This window comes from Tyto alba, unplaced genomic scaffold (assembly GCF_018691265.1).
Source record: "Tyto alba isolate M040663 unplaced genomic scaffold, T.alba_DEE_v4.0 Super-Scaffold_1, whole genome shotgun sequence".
NCBI lineage: Eukaryota > Metazoa > Chordata > Aves > Strigiformes > Tytonidae > Tyto > Tyto alba.
The window spans coordinates 3,337,516-3,356,627 of record NW_024881261.1 but is presented as its reverse complement, the minus strand read 5'-3'; the positions used below and the strand labels follow the sequence as shown (position 1 = coordinate 3,356,627).

At 42.4% G+C, this 19,112-nt stretch overlaps 2 protein-coding genes across 7 annotated transcripts in view; one reads left to right on the top strand and one right to left on the bottom strand.

Moving 5' to 3' along the window:
* The window catches only part of DOCK1 (dedicator of cytokinesis 1), a 316,081-nt gene that overhangs the window by 88,688 nt on the left and 208,281 nt on the right, over nucleotides 1-19,112 (top strand). For all 5 annotated transcript variants that reach the window (XM_042792609.1, XM_042792599.1, XM_042792597.1 and 2 more), the window contains exons 26-27: nucleotides 6,450-6,577; nucleotides 8,969-9,064. In XM_042792609.1, coding sequence (XP_042648543.1) covers nucleotides 6,450-6,577; nucleotides 8,969-9,064 — 224 coding nt within the window. The remainder of the gene's footprint in view (nucleotides 1-6,449; nucleotides 6,578-8,968; nucleotides 9,065-19,112) is intronic.
* INSYN2A (inhibitory synaptic factor 2A) overlaps nucleotides 16,736-19,112 on the bottom strand; it is a 48,506-nt gene continuing 46,129 nt past the window's right edge. For both annotated transcript variants that reach the window (XM_032992065.2, XM_032992073.2), the window contains one exon: nucleotides 16,736-18,519. In XM_032992065.2, the coding sequence (XP_032847956.1) occupies nucleotides 18,336-18,519 (184 nt within the window). In that variant the 3' untranslated portion in view covers nucleotides 16,736-18,335. The remainder of the gene's footprint in view (nucleotides 18,520-19,112) is intronic.

Genomic DNA, 19,112 nt, shown 5'->3' with positions numbered 1-19,112 from the left:
TTTGTTTTACAAATGACTTCCAGGTAATTAGCAAGTGAGCCGTGTAGCTTCTGTATTCTTAAATAGTTAGGAAACCTAGTAATTTCTCCGTTAGGAAACTGTGAGTCTATTAAATATTAGTAGGTAGCATATAGCATTTATAAGAATTGTTATTGTTGTATTATGACTAAAATGACAACCTTGGTTTCCATGCTGTGTGGTGGAAGTGAGGTTACTAAGCGTAGGTTTAGTTTATGGTTCATTTAATGTGGCCAAAAAAAAGAAAAGAAAAACATTTGTCAGTGTCCCTCCAAATGAAATGTTTTTAAATTGACAAAAATGTATTGTGTGTATTTAGCTTCAGCATAGTTCCTGTGTCAGTGTTTCATCTGAAGTCTTTGCTTGGATGCTCATAAGTTGATAATGCCTCCTGAGCATCCTTTTATAAAGATTAATATTTTATTCTCACTGCACATTCTTTTGGCATTAATCATTGTGGGCTGGACTTGTGCAGTAGAGAACAGATGTCACATTATTGTTGTCTGTAATCATTGTGCATCATACTCATGAGCTATCTTCAGAGCTGGCTTTTGAGCAGGAGACTAATGTTGTAGGCTATAGATTGATCAAGGTTGCCCATTAATCAGGGCTGGGAGGTGCCTGTGACAGGCAGGCTGATGGAGGTTAACCTTTCCTCTTCTATACTTCTAAGTAATCAAGATACAGTTGATCAACCTCGTGTTTTTCAAAATAGTTTATAGCAAAGGATACACTTAAAATCTTATCTACTCGTCGAGCGTATTACCGTAGTAATAAATTTGTTTAAAAATATATAGAGGGGTGTGTGTGTGTGTGTGGTGGTGGGTTCCATCTTTGGATTTTGTTGCCTTCCAGCTCTTGGATTGTGATAGAGATACCTGGAAAACCTGAAAAAGGTGGAATTGTTTCAGTAGCTGTTCCTGCTTCAGTCCAAAGTGAAGCTGGGATCTCCCTGTGTGGTTAGAGTCCAGTGAGACCGAGCTCCTGGGCTGCCGGCGGGGGTTGGCTGGAAGGGGCCGGGCAGCGGAGGGGCCGTTAAACCGGCGGGAGAAACTGCGTGAAAATCACCCAGCAGGTAAATACGATTTTATTACCTGCCAGGTGCTGAGTGTCATGAAGGACTCCTTTGACTTCAGGCATAGCTTTCGTCTTTCCCATTGGCAATACTTACTCCTTTTTACCTACTTCAGAGCAAGCTCTCTAGCTGGTATTTCTTCCATAGCAGAAAGGTTCTGCTGGTAATTTGAGAGCCAAGTCATCTTTAGAAACATTTCACAGTGTTGGTGCTTGCATCGTTCTCCAGTGTGGGTGTTTCTGTTTTTTTTTTTTTTCTTTTTTTTTTTTTTCTCTTGGTGGTTTATGGGCTGCTTCATTTGTTTTTAAAAATCGGGGAAGGATTTGGATCTTTTTATTAAGTACCCAGCACACCTCGATGCTTTATTTTATCCTCCCATCTTCCAAAACTTGCAGCAGCTACAAGCCAAACGGCAGATGTTCTCAAGTTGTTGTTGAGGGAGGCAGGGAGCCTGGAAGGTGGTAACTGAGGAGCGTTGTCAAGTCTGCTCAAGGGAACGTAGTCTTTTGTATAGGTTGTGTAATTCCAAATGAAGTAGTATGACAAATCAATTAGCTTTTCCTGTCTCAGAAATTCAACTTGAATACCTTCCCTATTGATTAGAGCGTACTCTAGACAATCTAACTCAAAGGTGACATAGCTGCAATTTTTGCCTTCTGCGTTCTTGCAGATATTAAATTGATCTTTGACCGCTCTCTACTAGTGGGGCTTAACAGAGACATGAAACATTTTCAAACCTCTAATTAGGGGCTTTTGTAAGTTATTAAAGATTGATTCACCTCACAGGCTTTACAAAGGCATGTTCATATGTCTTTGCTGGAGCGCTTAGCAACTGGGCATCAGGGTTCAGTCTCTTCCCTGCATTCGGTGAAAGGAGTGTGCTACAGCAGTGTCCTTTGGGTTTTTTTTTTTTTTCTTAATCTGCTCGTTTCTTTCCACGTTAGTCAAAACCTAAGGGAACGAGGTACACTGAGGTTTCACAAATGTGGAGGGACTTGGCTGCAATCCCAAAGCATCTCTGGGGCAACCAGAGGGAGCTGAACTAGGCCGTTCACTGGGTTGAATTTTATGTGGAAAGTTAGTGGTTCATTTTGACCTGCATCCATGTGGTGATTCCTGTCATGTGAGAACACTCTGGGAACTTGAGCGAGGAAGGGAATGTGCTTTGGGATTGGAGCTGAGTGGTCAAGGGCTGGAGCAGTTCAGAGGCAGCGGTTCAAGGTGAGTGTAAAACGGTGATTGGATCAAATTCATGCCGAGTCGGTACCCGGAAAGCCGCCTTTATGTAATGGCTGGGTCTTCACTCATAATTTCCTTTTTCTGTTCAAGGGGGTGCTGTGTTTCGGTTTTGTTTTGGTTTGGTTTTTTTAGCTAACTTTTTATGCATTTGAAATACGTGACAGCAAACTGTTACTTTAAATGCTCATGTCTACCACGTTAGGACAGATTGGAGACTTGATTTATGCATAGATAGCTCTGGATTGTTTAATGAGCATTCTGGAAAATAAACTCTTTCACTGAGGTCAACTCTGTTTAGCCATTTTTTTTTGCAGAGATCACCACCTCCTCTCGTTTTTTTTAATATCTGTATGGATTTAGGATAACATAGTTGTAAACAAATAATGGGAACTTTCGCAATCCACGTCTCTGCTACCTCATGGAAACTAATATGAGGGGATGTGATGAAGTCATGGCCAGATACATTTCCCCATGGAAATACATTGTAGGGTCTAATGTCTGTTTCCGGAAGCAAAAATTTCAACTAACGCACCGTGAATTTGTTTTCTTTTCAAGCTATAAAGCTGGAGGTTAAATGACCAAGTAGCAATAAAATAGGAAAACTCTGCATTGAAGAAACTAACTCTTCAAAGTGCTTTCTTTGAATGAGTGCCCACTTGTGCGTTTTTGGTGAACGTGTACTTACGTGAGTCACTTGAGTCTGAAGAATATTTCTCTTGAACTGCTAGAAGTCGTGTGTGCTTATACACTGTTATTTCTCATCGTCCGTGTGTGAGCTAACAAGGCAGAACGAGGACGCTGCTGTTTCAGCTCCTCTCTAGCATCTCGTTGAGACGGAGTGCTCTCTATTCTGCATTACAGCGTGATTTTTCTTGATTATTTTTTACGTCGGTGACTTTTATTTTTCCCCGTTGCGCGCTTTGCGAGAGCAGGGTTCCAGCCTTTGTGCCGTGTATCTTGCTGTAGGGAGGAGTTTGCAGAGGTGCTGCTCCCGTAGCTGTTTCAAGCTCTGTAGGAGACCAAAGGCTGTGGCCACCGGCGACCTGGGAGTCCTGGAGCAAGCTTCAGAGAATATTTCAGGTCATTGCACCTGCACCTTACGGCACCGGCTGAAGCCTTCGGGCAGACCGTTTCCCTGGGAAGTCCATCTTCGTCTCATCCATCCTGTTTCCTTCTCTTTTTTTTTTTTTTTATTAGAAAAAAAAGCCATTTTGAGTCAGTACCTTATCACTGAGACTCATCAAGTGAGAGTGATATCTACCTTGGCACTAGGCTTTTAATGCCCGTATCAATTTTTGCAGTGCAAACCAAACCACACCACCATGAGCATGTATTGATTTCTTCATCCTTGGCACCCCTTTGCTTCCAAGCTGTATTTATTTTATATATTTTTTTTTTTTTTTTCTGGTGCCTGCAGTGTGGGTTTGAGCACTGGTGACACTGCCTTGTCCATCCCGTGCTCGTAGCCAACAGACTGTGAGCTCAGCCTCGCTTTTCACTGTGGGGGGATTTTGAATTTGGCACCCGCGTGGGGCCCATGCGGTGCAGCCGGGTACCTTCTGCAGCACCCGGGGGGCGGCATCTCCTGAGTACTGCCAGGAATGGCCACGGGTAGAAGTGCACGTTCTGTCTCTGGGCTTCTCTTCAGCAAAAGCTGAAGCTAGTGAAGGTGCTTAATTCTGCTGAATCAAACCCAGGGTCACCGTCTTTTGGTGATGCAAATCTTTTTGCTACTGGTATTGGCTGCAGCTTCTCGGCGCCGATTTGCTCATTCTGTAACTTCTGTCTGTCCTGACAGCTGCTGGGTGCCGGTTGTGTCCACTGCAAAGGGACAGAGACCAAATGTGTATCAATACAGGGAGTGTTTGGTTGGAGAAGGAGCTTCTGCTGTTGGGTAGCACTCTGCTGCTACCAAGAGCAGGTTCCAAGTGTTGAAAGCTTTACTTTGAGCTGTTGATCTCTTGGCCTCTCAGGAAGGTGTTAGGTGTAACCCTGAAGAAGTGCTTTCACACTGCTGTACGGGGTCATCACCTCTTAATTGAGATGATTCTCCATTTTTCACTTTTTAATCTTGCACTTCCTGCTGTGGCCTATATGTTACTTGCGCTCTTGATGTCGGGATGGTGATGCTTACTGGTCCAGAACTATCTAAAATCCTCTTAAATAAAGACTTAATTGAGTGCTCATGAGCACTTCTGAATGTTCCGGGGTCTTCAGCTTTTGTATGAAAATAATCTCTAAGCAATGATACAGTCATTAAGGACTGCCATGAAGCCTCCTCTTGTGAGTCATCCATATGCCATCAAGTCCAAGCAATTCGGGTAATATCACTAAAAAATGTCAGTGCATTAGATCTTTTGTGTGGCTGTCAAGACCTTCATCCATATTTCCCAGGTACTGTATAATTAGAGATCTCATGGGCCAACAGCCAGTGTAGCATTTGACAAAGTGAATTCATCAGTCGTGTTTTCAGAGATCATCTGTCAGGTAGATTTTTTTTTTTTTTTTTTAATAGTACAAGGACAACTTTTTGGAGAGACCTGTGTTGTGATAGTGTATGTCCATCTGTCAGGAAAATGAGAAGTTCTTAGCCCTAACTTGTTTTTCAAGATACTTGGTTCACCTGTAGATATGTGCGTAGCTGTGCTGCTTTCTGCCTGTCCTGTGCATGTGACTTCTCTGAGAAAAAGCCGCCTGCCAGCTTGGTAATGCAGCCCTGCTAGCGTAGAGATGTAGGACTCCTTCCTCTGGGCAAAGCAGAGCTCAGCCCTTCTCCCGTACGTACATGGATGAGTAGGGAAAGGCACTTGGGATCTGGTGGCTAGTGGGGTGAAAGAGCTGGAAAAGTCTCACTGTTTTCTTCTGTTCCTTCTCTACAATATTATTTAGAGAAGGTGGAAAAATACCAGAATGCTTTTTAATTCCTTCATGTCCCTTCCTCCTCTCTTTTCCCTCACCCCCAAAATATGTTTTAGTACTGTGCTGATGGTATATGCACTGGGGAACTTAGCCATCGTTATTTCTTTTTGAATAAGTCAGGCTGTGATGAACAAGAATAACCAGTACCTTGCCTTCGGGCACAGATTTATTCGGGGGGGCTGGGAATGGGGGAGGCTAAAGGGTTTTAACTTCACTCCTTGCTGCTTTTGTGGATCCAGTGTGCCTGATTCTAGTGCCGTGCTGGGGTTGGCTGCAGGTGGTGCCACCCCAGGGGGGGCAGGTCTCTGGCTGTGCCAGCTCTCCTAAAGGGAAAAGAGCACGGGCTGGGGCTGGGAGCGAGCCCGCGGTCCGGGGGAGCGCAGGGACCCCTCTGTGCAAGACAATTTTCAGGTTATAAGTTAATTAGATTCATTAGATCAGTTCCCCAGTTTTATCTGCTGGTAGGTTTCGGGGTATCAATCTCTGCCTTATTTCCCTGACATTCCTGACTCGAGCCAAAACATTTTGCTCCATTATTTAGCCCCGTGTCCGTTTTCCTCCCTTTCCGTCTCTCTCTCCGCAAGCCCTGTTCCCGCCTCGTGCAGGCAACTACACCTGAATACCGGCATAAACTATTCCCGCAAGGTTTCTGGAGCTGTAAAAGACCACGTCCCGTAGCTGCAGGTTACTCCGAGTGGCATCCCCCACCCCAGTGAAGGGTGTTTGTACGGTCGGGCGGCACTGCAGGTGGGGGGAAGGCAGTTCAACACACCTTGCCAACGCTCAGCCGGCCCGGCAGGCGTGAGGCTCAGCTTCTGCATAAAGCTGGGTGGGATGGTGCAGGATGGGTCCTGCTCACTGGAGGTTTGTAAGCAGAGGCAGTTAAACATCAGTGAGACCACTCGGGGTGGGGGGTACTTGGCTGAACTGGGACTGCTGGCAGCACGGGTGGGAGGGTGGTGCTTGCCCAAGCGTTCTTAACCTAATGACCTCGTTTTGACTTGCTTAAACTTTTTCAGGTTTTTATGGTTTTGATTGAAAAGCAGGTGACTGGAAAGCTGAAAATTATCATCATCTTCCTGTGTGTTGTTTTTTTTTTTTTTTTTTATCTTATGTAAGCACTGAAGCAGATTGGCTGTTGAGGCAGTGCTATGAAGTTATTTAAAGCTGTGTATGTAACCTTATGTTTTGTGTGCAGACTGCAGGGAAATCTTGCTGCCAACAATGACAGATCAGCTGAAATATCACTTGGAAAGACAAGAAGATTTGGAGGCTTGTTGCCAGTTGCTGAGTAACATCCTGGAAGTGCTTTACAAGAAAGATGTGGTTAGTATCTTATAGTTCTGTGATGATTAACACTTAAAAGAAATGTATCTTAGGGGAGTGAATTAAGCAGGTAACTCCTGATGGCTCAGATCTTGTTTGTTTTTGTTGTTTTTGGTTTTTTTTTTTTTTCCCCCCTTCCCTAAAAAAATCTCTTAAGTCTTCTTTTTAGGTAGCCAGAGTTGAGGATGTGTTGTGTGACATCTCAGGATGTTACTGTTTCTGAGGCACATCCAATACAGCACTGTTGCCCAGTGACCCTTTTCCAGGCGTTGGTTAGACAGTGGGTAAATAGATATTCTTAGGAGTTCAGCCTTTCTCCTACATGGAGTCTAGCCTCTACCAGGTAGAAAATGTTTTGTGTTTTGTTTTTGTTTGTTTTTTTTTTTTTTTTTTTTCCATGAGCATTTGGGAAATGCATGTTTGAGTTGTACTGATACTGCCCTGCTAGGCCAGCTTGAAGGGGAGGGTGTGTGTATATATACATACACTCACACATATTTGAACATATACTTTTGTCAACACTGTAAACTTCTTTAGCTTTTTGAAGTGCCATTTAAAGTTAGCTAGTAGAATTTTCCACCTTGGCAAGAGATAACCTGAATTGGAGAGTGGCAGCTTCTGCATGAATGTTGTAACCCACGTAGTTGTCTTGCTCATTCAGAATGTAAACACGTGGGCCAGTTGCTCGTGAGAACCTGGGCAGTGCCCTGGGCTGGTAGGCAGATGTAGATCTTGCATAATAGACCCTTTTTTTCTTTTTTGTCTTTTCTTGACTTCACACAAATATGCAAATATTAGTGCTTTGCCAGAGAGCCGTAATGATGTGGTGCTCTCTTAGAGAAGTTTGGGCTGATGAGGCTGCTGCCCAAATCTTCACTCCTAGGTAGAATCATACATGAATTTAGTTGGAAAGGACCTCGGGTCAGCTACTCACATCGTATCCAGCATCTTATTTGACCGCGTTTTTTGAACTCGGTTCGACTTTTGTTTCTTTTTTTTAAAGTACTTCAGTGTGACTGCTTCGGGGAGTGGGTTATTTTTTTTTTAAAAAAAAAAAAAAAAGGGATTTCTTTTTGACACCTTGGCTGTTTCCTGTCACTCTTTGTCAGCCGCACCTCTCGCCCCAGCTCCACCAGCTCCGGGGCTGAGCTCAGCTGGAGCCAAGTTGCCCTGTGCCGCCCTCCGGTAGCCGCCGGCTGCTGGCGGAGCGAGGGGATGGGGAGGGGAACGGGAAAAGGAAAGCAGCACTGCCTGTGAGGGGGGATGTCAAACAGAATTGAAAATGGGCCGGAGCAGCACAAGTGCCGGGAATGCAGGGAGGAGGGAAGGCTTAGCAGGGAGAGCTGAAGGGCGGAGAGAAGCGGGCTTGGAGAGGGATGCCGCCTTCCCTCCACGTGCTCTTGGTACCAGAATTGTAAGGTTTCTCCCAAGGACAGATCTGTCAGCAGCAAGTGGAGCGGTACCCGGGTACAGATGTGCTGATAGTGACTTGTTCTTCAAACGCGCAAATGCATTTTTCATACCAGCAGGTCTGCCTTGGGTAATTAAGCAAAATCTGATGATACGACCTGGGTGGTGATACTGATCCAAGGGCAAGAAGGAGAATGGTTCATCGGAATGTTGGTTTGGTCAGGAAGCAACACCAAGATGCTGCTTTATTTAGAGAGTCGTCTGGGAAGTGTTGGCTACAGAATTATTTCCCCTTTCTGTCTCATGGACCCCTTTTGAAGTCTTGCCCTTCAGACCACTGAAAACTCTGAGGAAGCCTGTTTATAAAGTAAAAGATCGGGGCAAAGCTGGTTGATTTTCTTTCTCCTTCCCCGTGTGTTTGACTTCACTTCCTGTAGCCATCATTCCGCGTGAGGTTTCTGAACTTGTTCTTAAAAGCTGGTTGAACTAAGTATTTCATTTCCAACTCTTTCAAATGAAGTGGCAGGTTACTTCTAATACAGAAGTATTAATTTGAAACAACTGACTGAAAATGCAGTTCCTTAACCAAAGTTTTGCTCCGCTTTTCTGTTAATGGAGCTGTTGCAGGATAGTCCCCCAGATTTGCTAATGCCTGTGGGCTTTTGATGCTGGAAAAATGACTTGGGTAAATAAAATTTTTAGGTAACTAAATGTGATCGGCTTTGCTATATTTCCAGGGACTTGCTTTTCGTTTAAATAACTGTAGCAGTACATGTTAATTTATCAGTAACATGTGTTAATAAAATAGACATTGCATGGTGTTCGTTAAAATGAGGGACATTCTCTGCTTTTGATCACCAGCAGTGAGTGATGTTTTATTTAAGTTTCACGAGACGGACTGATTTAAAGGCAAGCATAAATAGTTCAATTGTTTTGGTGCCCGTTGTATCTAGTTACCACTAATTTATTCTTTTTCCTTAGGGGCCAACACAACGACATGTCCAGATAATCATGGAAAAGCTACTGAGGACAGTAAACAGAACAGTCATTTCCATGGGACGTGATTCGGAGCTCATTGTAAGTGTCTCTTGATGTAAACTTAACTACCTCTGTCACATCTTTTTGAACCTGCCTGTAATAGGATTTAAATCCCAGGTGACCCAAAGCAATCAAAACCTTCTGTAACTGTCTTTGTGTTCAGTTAGCTGCAAAACACTGGCTTGTAATTTTTCTGTGGTTTACACAGGGGGAGAAAAAAATATTTAAATAGCTGTGGCCAGGTGATTAGCCAGCTTTTAGATGTCTGTGTTATGCAAAATGATGTAATATTTGTGATTAGCCAGCTGAAAAGTGTGGAAACGAAAGACCTGCGTGTTTGTTACTACATTAGAAATCATTTGACTCAACAAGCATTTCCCTGTCTCTTTTGACTACAACTGCGATACCCAAGATAACGGCAGTATCCAAATGATTGAACAGTAGAACAGAGCCTCAAATTATTCCTTGTTGAAATTCTGGAGGAAGGACTGACGCAGTAGCTGCAAGTTTTCCTGTTCCACTTTGGCGGCCTAACACTGCGATTTTTAAAGCCTGACTTTTGAATTTTTCAACTGTATCATTAATATGGGTTTAAAAGGTGAAAAAAATAGCGAGGCCTGTTGACATCTAAAATGGGGGTAGATCTTGGTGTGTTTTTAGGAGTCTCACTGTGTGTTTGTCTTTACCTTATATTCTTCCTCAGGTGTCTGCAACAAATATATAGGAAACTGGTCAGAGCAGACCAGGTTCCTCATTCGTCTGAGTAGCTGTCCTCTTCTACCTTAATTTGCTTCAGCTGGATTTCATGCACTGATTGATTTCTTCAAGGTTTTATTTGTTAGATATATTTGAGTCCATTAGCACTTTTTTTTTTTTTGATCTCCCCTTTTCTGGTTTTATTTCTGTGTGTAATTGCACGCAGGGGTATTTGGCTTTTTGTGAGAAGGCTGTCTGGCCTCAGCACGTCTTTCTTACCTACTGCTGTCCCGTTTACTTGGCATATGGTGGTGTTTGTGTTGGCAACTACAATGTTAGCTTTGTGTTTAGTGCGTCACCCACATAACTTTTTCTGTTTTCCACTTTCATCCCTTTGATTTGCAATAACGGTTTTTGTCGTAAGAAACTGGTAATGGATCACTAGATCCACTGCTGGAGCAAGAAATGGTCGTAAGAAGAGATCATTCCTATCGGATATTATAGTGGTGGGATGCAGTAACAGTGAAAGGAAGACAAAAGGTGTGTATGCTGTTACACTGGGTGTTACCACAGAAATCATCAAGAACATGCAGAATCGATACCTTTCTGTACAAGGGTGCAAAACTTTACTTCTTCCCCCGGTTTCGGAGAAGGCGTAGTCTCGTAACACGTACAGGAAATGTCTTCAGTTAGGATTAAGGTTTGAATTAATTACTGTTTTGATGAAGATGATTTAGGTGATATTTTAAAATGTTAATTATTCCTTTTGCATTTATCAAATTATATTTGAAAACTTCTCCTGTAGATATTTTAACTAAGTACAGTTGTATTAAAAATATCCATAGTGATCATGAATGCGGCTTGAAAGCACTCCATCCACACACTCTATAATTATATAATGAGTATTAATAGGATCAGGTATTTTCAAGGAGTACTTACTCCTATCCTAAAATTCAGTCTGTTGCGGAAACGATCCTCCTGTAATCAAGCCGTAATAATTAATTTTTGTGGCATCAGTAAAGTAGGAAGAGTAAAATGCAAGAGATAATTAGTGAACATAACTTGACTCTTCTTGGAACTGAATTGGGTTGATATTACGTATTAACTTTTCTTTTGTCAATACTAGTATAATTTTACCTGGAACTTATATCAGAGAGTTAATCATAAAGGATGAGTAGAAGGAAGGAAGTTTGGAAATAAAGTATCTTATAAAGGCATAGTTCAAGGAACAATTACTTTTTCAAAGTAAGTAAATTAGAGAACATAGCGAATTGTTTCTCATATAAAGAGAGCTAGGGAGAGCCGGCATGTTTTCACCTTGAAGAAATACTGAGCTGCGTCATCTTCATCCAAACCCAAAGGTTGCCTAATACACTTTAAATACGAGGAAAAAAAAAAAAAAAAAAAAAAAAAAGCTGGGCGTCGGGACGGGAGGGCTGTTGGGCACCGGGACGGGAACACGGGCTCCTCCTCCCCTTCCTCACACCGCCCGTTCTTGCCAAACCTCGGCTGTCCTCGCCGGGCAGCTGCTGTGGCAGGTGGGATGCACGGCCTGCGGGATCTGTAGGGGTGAACATCAAAGGCAGTTGTTCTGTAGAAATTGTTTCGGTTTATATTTTCATAATATTCTGGGTGTACCCTTCTGAGTTGGAGGCGTGCGTGACTTACTGGCGTGTTGCTCTGGGCTGTGTGGTAAGGCAGCGAGAGCCGGCCTTGCCGGGAGGCCGGAGCTCCGGGCGATCCGCGGGGGGTTGGAGAGAACGTACGCCGTCAGGTGAAAAATGCAGTTCTCTTGGAACAGAGGTGGTGGAGGCAGAATGCTTAAATTCTGTCACTTCACATCGGCGAACAAAAGTCTGAGGTTGCCGGATGTGCTAACGTAACGGGAACGTAAGGCACCGAATTTACTGTTGCCGAAGGACGTGCAATTAAAGGCTGTTAAAGATGCCATAAATAATTCAAATGACTTTCTCTCCATTGTAACCTGTGGCCAGGGATCTGTACGCGAATGGCTGTTAGCAGTTGCCTTTGGAGAAACGTTGAACGCGGGATGGATGAGGCGCGGTCCCCAGCCGACCAAAACCCGGAGCGGGGGGGGAAGGCAGCGGCCCGGCCGGCAGCGATGGCGCGACCAGCGCGGTTGTCTGGCCAACTGCTTTTCCTTCACTGTGGTGGAAACGTTCCACCTTAACCCAGGAGATGGGAAAAGAGTTTTTGGTACCTCTTAAGCTGACGCCTCCTGCATCTCAGACTGAGGATGGGAGCTGCCGGGTACCGCCTTGTATCGGGTTTTGGAGTTCGCTATTCTTCCAGGCTGTACCTCGCACCTCTGGCACAGTTTCTGTCTGTTAATCTTTAAACTGCCAGTGAGCCATGTTTCGTTATAGGAGGTGCCTTTTCTACAGGGTTGACCAGGCTGGAAAGATTCTCCAATAGTCTCTTTTGACTTTGCGTAGCTTTTTTTTTTAAGTTTTGCTTCCTTAAATGTGTGAGTTTCTAGATAAAAACCATAAGCTGTCTTTATCATATACCCTCAAAAGAGAATTATCTTGAAGTAAGGTAGACTGGTTGTAAGAAGAAAAATTAGACAATAAAAAAAAACCAAGAGTATAAATGATAGATTAAAATCCGATTTAACCAGAATTTTGGTAGAGGTTGGTAGCAAGAAGGATCTACATTAACATTTGTGATAGTGCATGCTCTTTTCTAGCCTTCAGAACTTATAAAAATGGTAGAAAACAAACCCTTGGTTTCACAGGGGTCTGTATTAACTACGATTACGCACAGTCTGGCCACTTACATGGGTTGTTTCAGTGAAAGCAGTGAATTTATATACTTAGAAATTAGCATTAGTTTCCAGCCTGCCATATCAAATGAGTCTTTAATATGTAAGAATCAAACCTTGTCCCCATTTTAATACTCATTATTTTTAGGTACTTTATCCCCTGGAAGTCTCACGGTGGTTTTTACTTGAGCCGGTCGCTGATGAGCAGAAGGTTCTGTGTGTGTTACAGCAGGGATGGTAAAAACTGGCTGCAGCCTGTGGGTGCTGAGTTGCCCCATTCAAGGTCAGGATTCGTTGCTGCTCACAGAATTTGGCTGCTTTGGGCTATTTATGCAGGTGCCTAGAGCTAGTCCTGCTTACGGGGCAGCAAGAGGTCGCCTCTAACAGGATCACAGACCCTTTTCTGCTGAAAAAAAAAAAAAAAAAAAACAAAAACCAAAAAAAAAACAAAAACAAAAAAACCCACAAACAACAACAACAACAACAAAAAAAACAACCAAACAAAAAACCCAGTAAATTGATCATGCTGCCTTGGGTCTTTTTTGAAGGATAATCTTAAACCATCTCTTTCCTCGCTTGGTAACTTCTGAAGAATGTCGTGTTCCATGCGAGTCAGCATGTTGGCCTCCTTCAGGAAATCAGAATTGACCGGCCACGATGGTAGGTCCAAAATAAATCAGGACTACTCCCTACTTCCTTGTGGTCAGCAGCTTGGTATGTTTTTCATGTAGAAAGCCAAGAAAAACAAGCTAGCTGCTGAGCTCTTTAATTTCAGAAAGGACATCCAGATGGGGTTTTTGGATCCCTGTGTGTGTACAATTTTTGGAAGATACTTCAGTTGGCAGATTTGTGCAACTGTATGATCATTGTCTACGAAACACACAATCTTGATTCCTTTATCTGGTGGAACAAATCAAATTCCATTTTGATCCAGGAAAAAAAAAAAAAAATGGAGCTCATAGATGTAAGAGCAAAGAGTGTAGGAAGTGGCTTTCCTCCCAGGAGGTTCTGTCCTTAGGAGGGGTGGCTCTGAAAAACACGCGGCGGTACACGGTGACCCAAGTCAGTGTGAACACCTGCTGTGATCGGGGAAGAGATGCGATTTCAGATTCTCCTGGGAGGCAGTGGACAAGAGAGGACTTCAGGACTTTATTGATGAGTGGAATGTTTCCCACGTGGCTCTTTTTTTTTTTTTTTTCCTCCCCCCTCTACACTTTAAAACAAGAAAGTGGTAAAACCGAATCAGAAACGCTGCGGGAATCATCAGGAGAGGCGGCTGAGGTTATGGAAGGTGTAGACGCCCCTCGGTGATGGTGCAGGGGCTCCGCAGGGTGCAGCTGGCACCAGTCAGAGGAAGGAGGAGTCGCTGGGGAGGGCGGGGGGTGAGGTGGAGCAGGGGGAGCAAGTGCTGGGAGAAGGGATCGGTGAAACGCCGTGGTGGATTTGCCATCTGGTGGGATCTGCCGGGCGGGGAGCCTTGCCGGGAGGCGGTGAAACCCAAGTCGAAGTAAAATAATGAGTTATTGAGGGTCGTGGGAGAGAGTTCTGGGGTTAAACCCACAGAGGAGGTTGAACCTAGATGTCAGTTGTCTTTCTGTGCCTTATAAATCTGTCAGGTTTAGGGTTAATGGGTTCCAGAATGTTGGGGAGAGCCTCGTTTTCTTCAGCGGATTTCTACAGTGGGAAAAATTACACTTTGTTCTCTTGAATTGCGTGTTTCCTTGCCTTTCAAAACCCCTTGAAATTACCTCCTGCAAGCTAATTTCACACAAACCGACGTGGTACTTGAATGGCCGTCATGCTTCTGTTCCATCACTAAAACTGAGCTTTTTTTTTTTTAATTTTTTGTTGTAAATAATCACCGATGCAGCGATGGGTACGGAGCGTGCCCGGCCAGCGTTCATCGGAACAAACTGCAGTCACCTACACAAACTGCCAGCAACTTCCTAGCAATCCAGTTATTTTACCAAGCCACAGTTGTATTTTATGGATGCTGAAATAATCCTAAAAATGGTTCCATGCAGTCCGTTCCATTCCACTAGAACAGAATTGTGTCGGTATAGCAGTTACATTTTTCGTGGCAATCCAGTTAACAGATTCCAGTAGTGATCTGTAATGCGTGCTGTTATACAGGTGCTCAAGAAATTGTATCATCTAACAGCGTCCTTGATTGGAAAGCGTTCATGAAAAATGAACCTCTTTGGTTTTGAAAAAGTGATTAACCTTTAAAGCAGAGAGTGAAATTAAAGCCACAGACGGTGGGTTTGCATCTTAAGCAAGAAAAAGCAAACGCTTTGTACCAACGGTAGAATTTTTCAGTTTTAATAATGATTTTTTTTTTTTTTTTTTAATTTATCCTGGTTTTTAAACTATTTTTACAGTGACTTTTTTCCTTTTAAGAGAACAGGTGATACTCACACGAGTAGTGTTTCCTAATAGTTCTAAACCAAAGAATGGAGCTGCTGCTTAATGGAAATTATACGGACTCAGAAAATAGCAAGTAATAGAAAATCACTGCAGTATTTATTGACTAAAAAGTATTTTTAAGCATGATATGGGAAGTGCATATTGCAAATCAGTGTATGAAAGTGCACGGTATTGTCAGAGAATTCAGCAAAGCGACGTTATGTGCCACACTGAAAGTAAAGATGCATTTTCTTTGTTACAACCTCATACCTGCATTTTATAAGATCTTCTACATTAGGGTGAAAATAGCTTTGTCAGTCACATTTAACAAAAAGCTCGAAAGAATTCGTTTTTTTTCTCTCTGTGTCTCTAACCTGAGCCTGAGTGATTCTAAACGTGATACAATGTGATACATTTTACACACTTGCAAAAACATTTTATTACAAATTACATTGTATGGTACGATATAACACGATATGTAATTTTAAGCAAGACTATATGTATGTTAGCTTTTCCAGTTTTAAAAAAATGTAAAAAATTAAAAATTTTGCAACTTCTTAAGAAAATAGCCTGGACATGTACAGAACACGCCGTGAGAACTTTCACTTTTAGCTCTTATATGTTTCACCAGTGAATTTTCCTCTATCATTTGAAATGATGACAGAATACTGGTCTCTGTAGGAGTCAGTAACCGCACGTAAAAACAGTTTGGTTTTGTGTCCGTCCCTGCACACGAGAACGTTTAGAAGAGGTTTTATGGGCAAAGCTACTGATTTGGTGACACTAATGATTTGTAATTGATTGCCATTGAGAGATGCTTGATTTAATTTCTTAAAAAAAGAAAAAACACACAAAAAAAAACCCAAAACCCCAAAAACCCCCAAACCAACAAAAAAAAAAAAACAAAACAAAACCAAAACAAAGCAAAACAACAACAACAAAAAAAAGGAAACCAACCAACCAAATTAAAAAACAAAGAAAAAAAAAAACCAAACAAAAAAACCAAACAAAAGAAAAAAAAAAAAAAACAAAGCAAAACAACAACAACAAAAAAAAAAAACGGGAAACCAACCAACCAAATTAAAAAAAAACCAAACAAACAAACAAAAAAAAAAAAAAAACCAAAAAAACCCCAAACAACAAATAAAAAAATGAAGTAAAAAAAACAAAACAAAGCAAAACCAAACCAAAACAAAAAAACCAAAACAGAACAAAACAAAACAAACCCCCAAAGACTAGGCCTGTTAGTATGGATGAATCCATTATTAACATTATTTAAAATATTACTGAATACTGTTGTATTTTTCTTGTTATGTCCATATCTGATACTTCTTTCTGTTTAGGAAAAAAAAATGAAATTTTCTTGGCTGGAAATATCTGGGTTTCTAAGACATGTCGGGTGGGCTGGCTTGTGAACAGTTTATATTTTTAATGAAAAACAATATAAAAGACATGATTTTTTTTTTTTTTTCCACATGAAACAATTGCACTTCCTTCCTGGTACACAGAGTCACCTTTCTAATCCTTCTGCTTTCACAAAAGTATTTCAGGATATTGTTTGCTTACGTACAGGAGCTCGTAGCCCTCTTGAAGGCTTCCTGTATAGGTGACCCTCTTCCATTAAAGCATGCTGAAATTAATTTGGAGTTGGACGTAGACATCTTCTGCTTTTCTGTTCCCATCACAACTTCCTTTTCTTGCTCTTTGCTTTGGGGAGGGAAAAAAAATAATTTTCCTCAAGTTTTCTTGCAGTGAGAGATTTGATGCTGAGCTACGGGGAAAACCAGCGTAAATGAAAACGCTTAAATTTTTTTTAGTATGTGTAAACCCTTCTATAATGATTACATTTCTTCCACCTAAAGATTCAAGAATTTGTATCTTACTGATGCTGCAGGGTATGCAATTGGAAAACCAATTCTTAGAAAACCGAATGATCACGTGACACTGAGTCAAATTGTCTTGGGGAAAAACAAAACAAAAAAAAAGACGACAAGAAGATTCCCTGGCCACTTCTAGCACGATAAATTTTTCCACAAACGGTCAGTCTAGATGCAGGTTTAATGACAGTAGCAAATACTTCAAGGAAAAAAGTTGCAGTTTATAATTCAGAGCGAAATTTTGTGTCATTTAAAAAAAACCAAAAAACTAAACAACAAAAAACTGGGGAAAAAATGGATTCCCATCTCTTCCCTATATGTGTTGGTTCGCAAGTACAATTAATAGATTGAGATATAAATTATTGTAAGTTGGGAAACCCATCTGAGAGGCTTAGTAAATAAATGGCGTTTGAAATTTACTGCTCCTTCCAAACAGGTTTCAGAGCGTGATGCATACTGTAAATTTTCTGCTGCCTTCTGCAATAGTGTAGAGGTTTTCCAAAGACTGCGTAACAAAAAGATCCTGAATTACGGCAAATGCCCCAAGGATCCGTAGAGCTTTTGATTGTTGTGTTTGTGGGGCTGTTTGTTTGTGGGGGTTTTTTGTGTGCGTGTGTTTTTTGGTTTTGTTTTTGTTTTTGTTTTTGTTTTTTTTTTTTTTTTGTCTGTGCCAGAATGTATCATTTAGACCTTTTGGGTACCAAAAGATTAAAATGTGATCTAGGACAGGTGATTGTCCCGTGGCCTTGCCCCTGTCAGCTTGAGGTGTTAGAGGCTTCCCCTGGCCCCCCGGGGGAGGTTTTTAGCCGCTCGCCCAGTGGAGACCAGCAGCAACCTGGTTGGCCTGGTGGTGAGGACATTGCTCGGTTGGAGATGACGGTGCGCGGTCGAAATGGGATAGCTTGGTTGAAGTCTACATCGCGTGAAGGCAAATATACACATAGTCACGTCTTAGAGATTGCTCACGGTCTCGGACCACGTGAAAAATTGTGCTTTGTCCAGGATATATGTGCTGAAAACTGCACTCCCCAATCAACATGGATTTGTAAAACTGAAGACCATTGCAAACATAAGGCTTGCTTGCTTTTGTTTGTTTGTTTGTTTTCCCCCCTCGGTGTTTAAAGACACTAAACCAAACCCCCCAAAGGCTTTAAAACAATAGTGATATTTAGCTGTGTACAGGATGACAGCCTACAATTTAAAAGGTTAGAATGTGACGCTTTCAGATCTGGGGGGGGGGGTGGGGCATGGAAATAGTTTTCCTTTCCAGCTTTGTACAAATTTCTATTCAGGTTTTACATCCCACATTGGTGAACTGCAAATAGAAGTTGGCAAGGTATTACCTAACGCCTTGCTTCTGGACACGAGTTCCTAGGTACAGAGGCCTTTTTGGTACATACGGTGAGAACCGAACGCTGCCAGAACGCTCAGAACTACGTTGGCCAGTAACGCTGCTCGCTCTACCGAGATCCCATCGTAGATGACTGATAGAACTCCAGATATTTTTTCAAAGAAGGCCTTGAACTCCACACGCAAAGAACTTGGGTTAAAGGAACCAGAGTTTCCATCTTCCGTGCTTTTTTGATTCAGTTTTGGATTTTTGCTTGGGAGTGGAGGAGTAGCTCTCCTGAGAATAAGGCAAAGGTGCAACCTGAGTTTCCTCAATGGGATGAAGTTTTCTCAAAACTGGCTGTAGTTTGTCTTCTTGCTGTTTAAAATCCAATTCCACACTAAAAATTGGAAGAAGAAAGCAATTGGTTACTAATTACCACGATAGAAAGATTTCAATTAAGCCAAGATGCAGCTCCAATATGAAAGTGGTTAACTGATGAAATTCAGGTACAAAATAACCGTTTAAATCGGATTTCGGTATTTCTTGCGCCAAAAGCGAAAGGGAGGTGGTGGACAGGAAGGTCAAAAAAGGACCTACTACGAAACAAATCGGAAGGGGATTGTGCAAACTTCTCCCTCCTGTTTAGAGGTGCCTTGAGGATTACGGTAGGAGTGCTGTGAAGTGACTGAAAAGCAGAAATACTACTTTTCCCCTCATCTCTGTGGGGAAATGCTCTTCCCGAGGGCTCCCGGGCCCAGGACTCCCCGCGCCTGCGTGGGCTGGGCACGAGCCTCCTTACGCTTCGGAGAGGAGCTGATGAGTTGGCCAGAAGCAACGAGGCTCTCACGGCAAGTTCTTTACCTTTGCTGTTTTTGGGAAGTTTTACCAGGAGTTAGATTAATTTCACCCAACTGCTGTCATCTGCGCATACTCGTACACATACGCGGAAAAAAGAAATAGATTAAAACAGTTCTCGTTTCCAGTGCAACC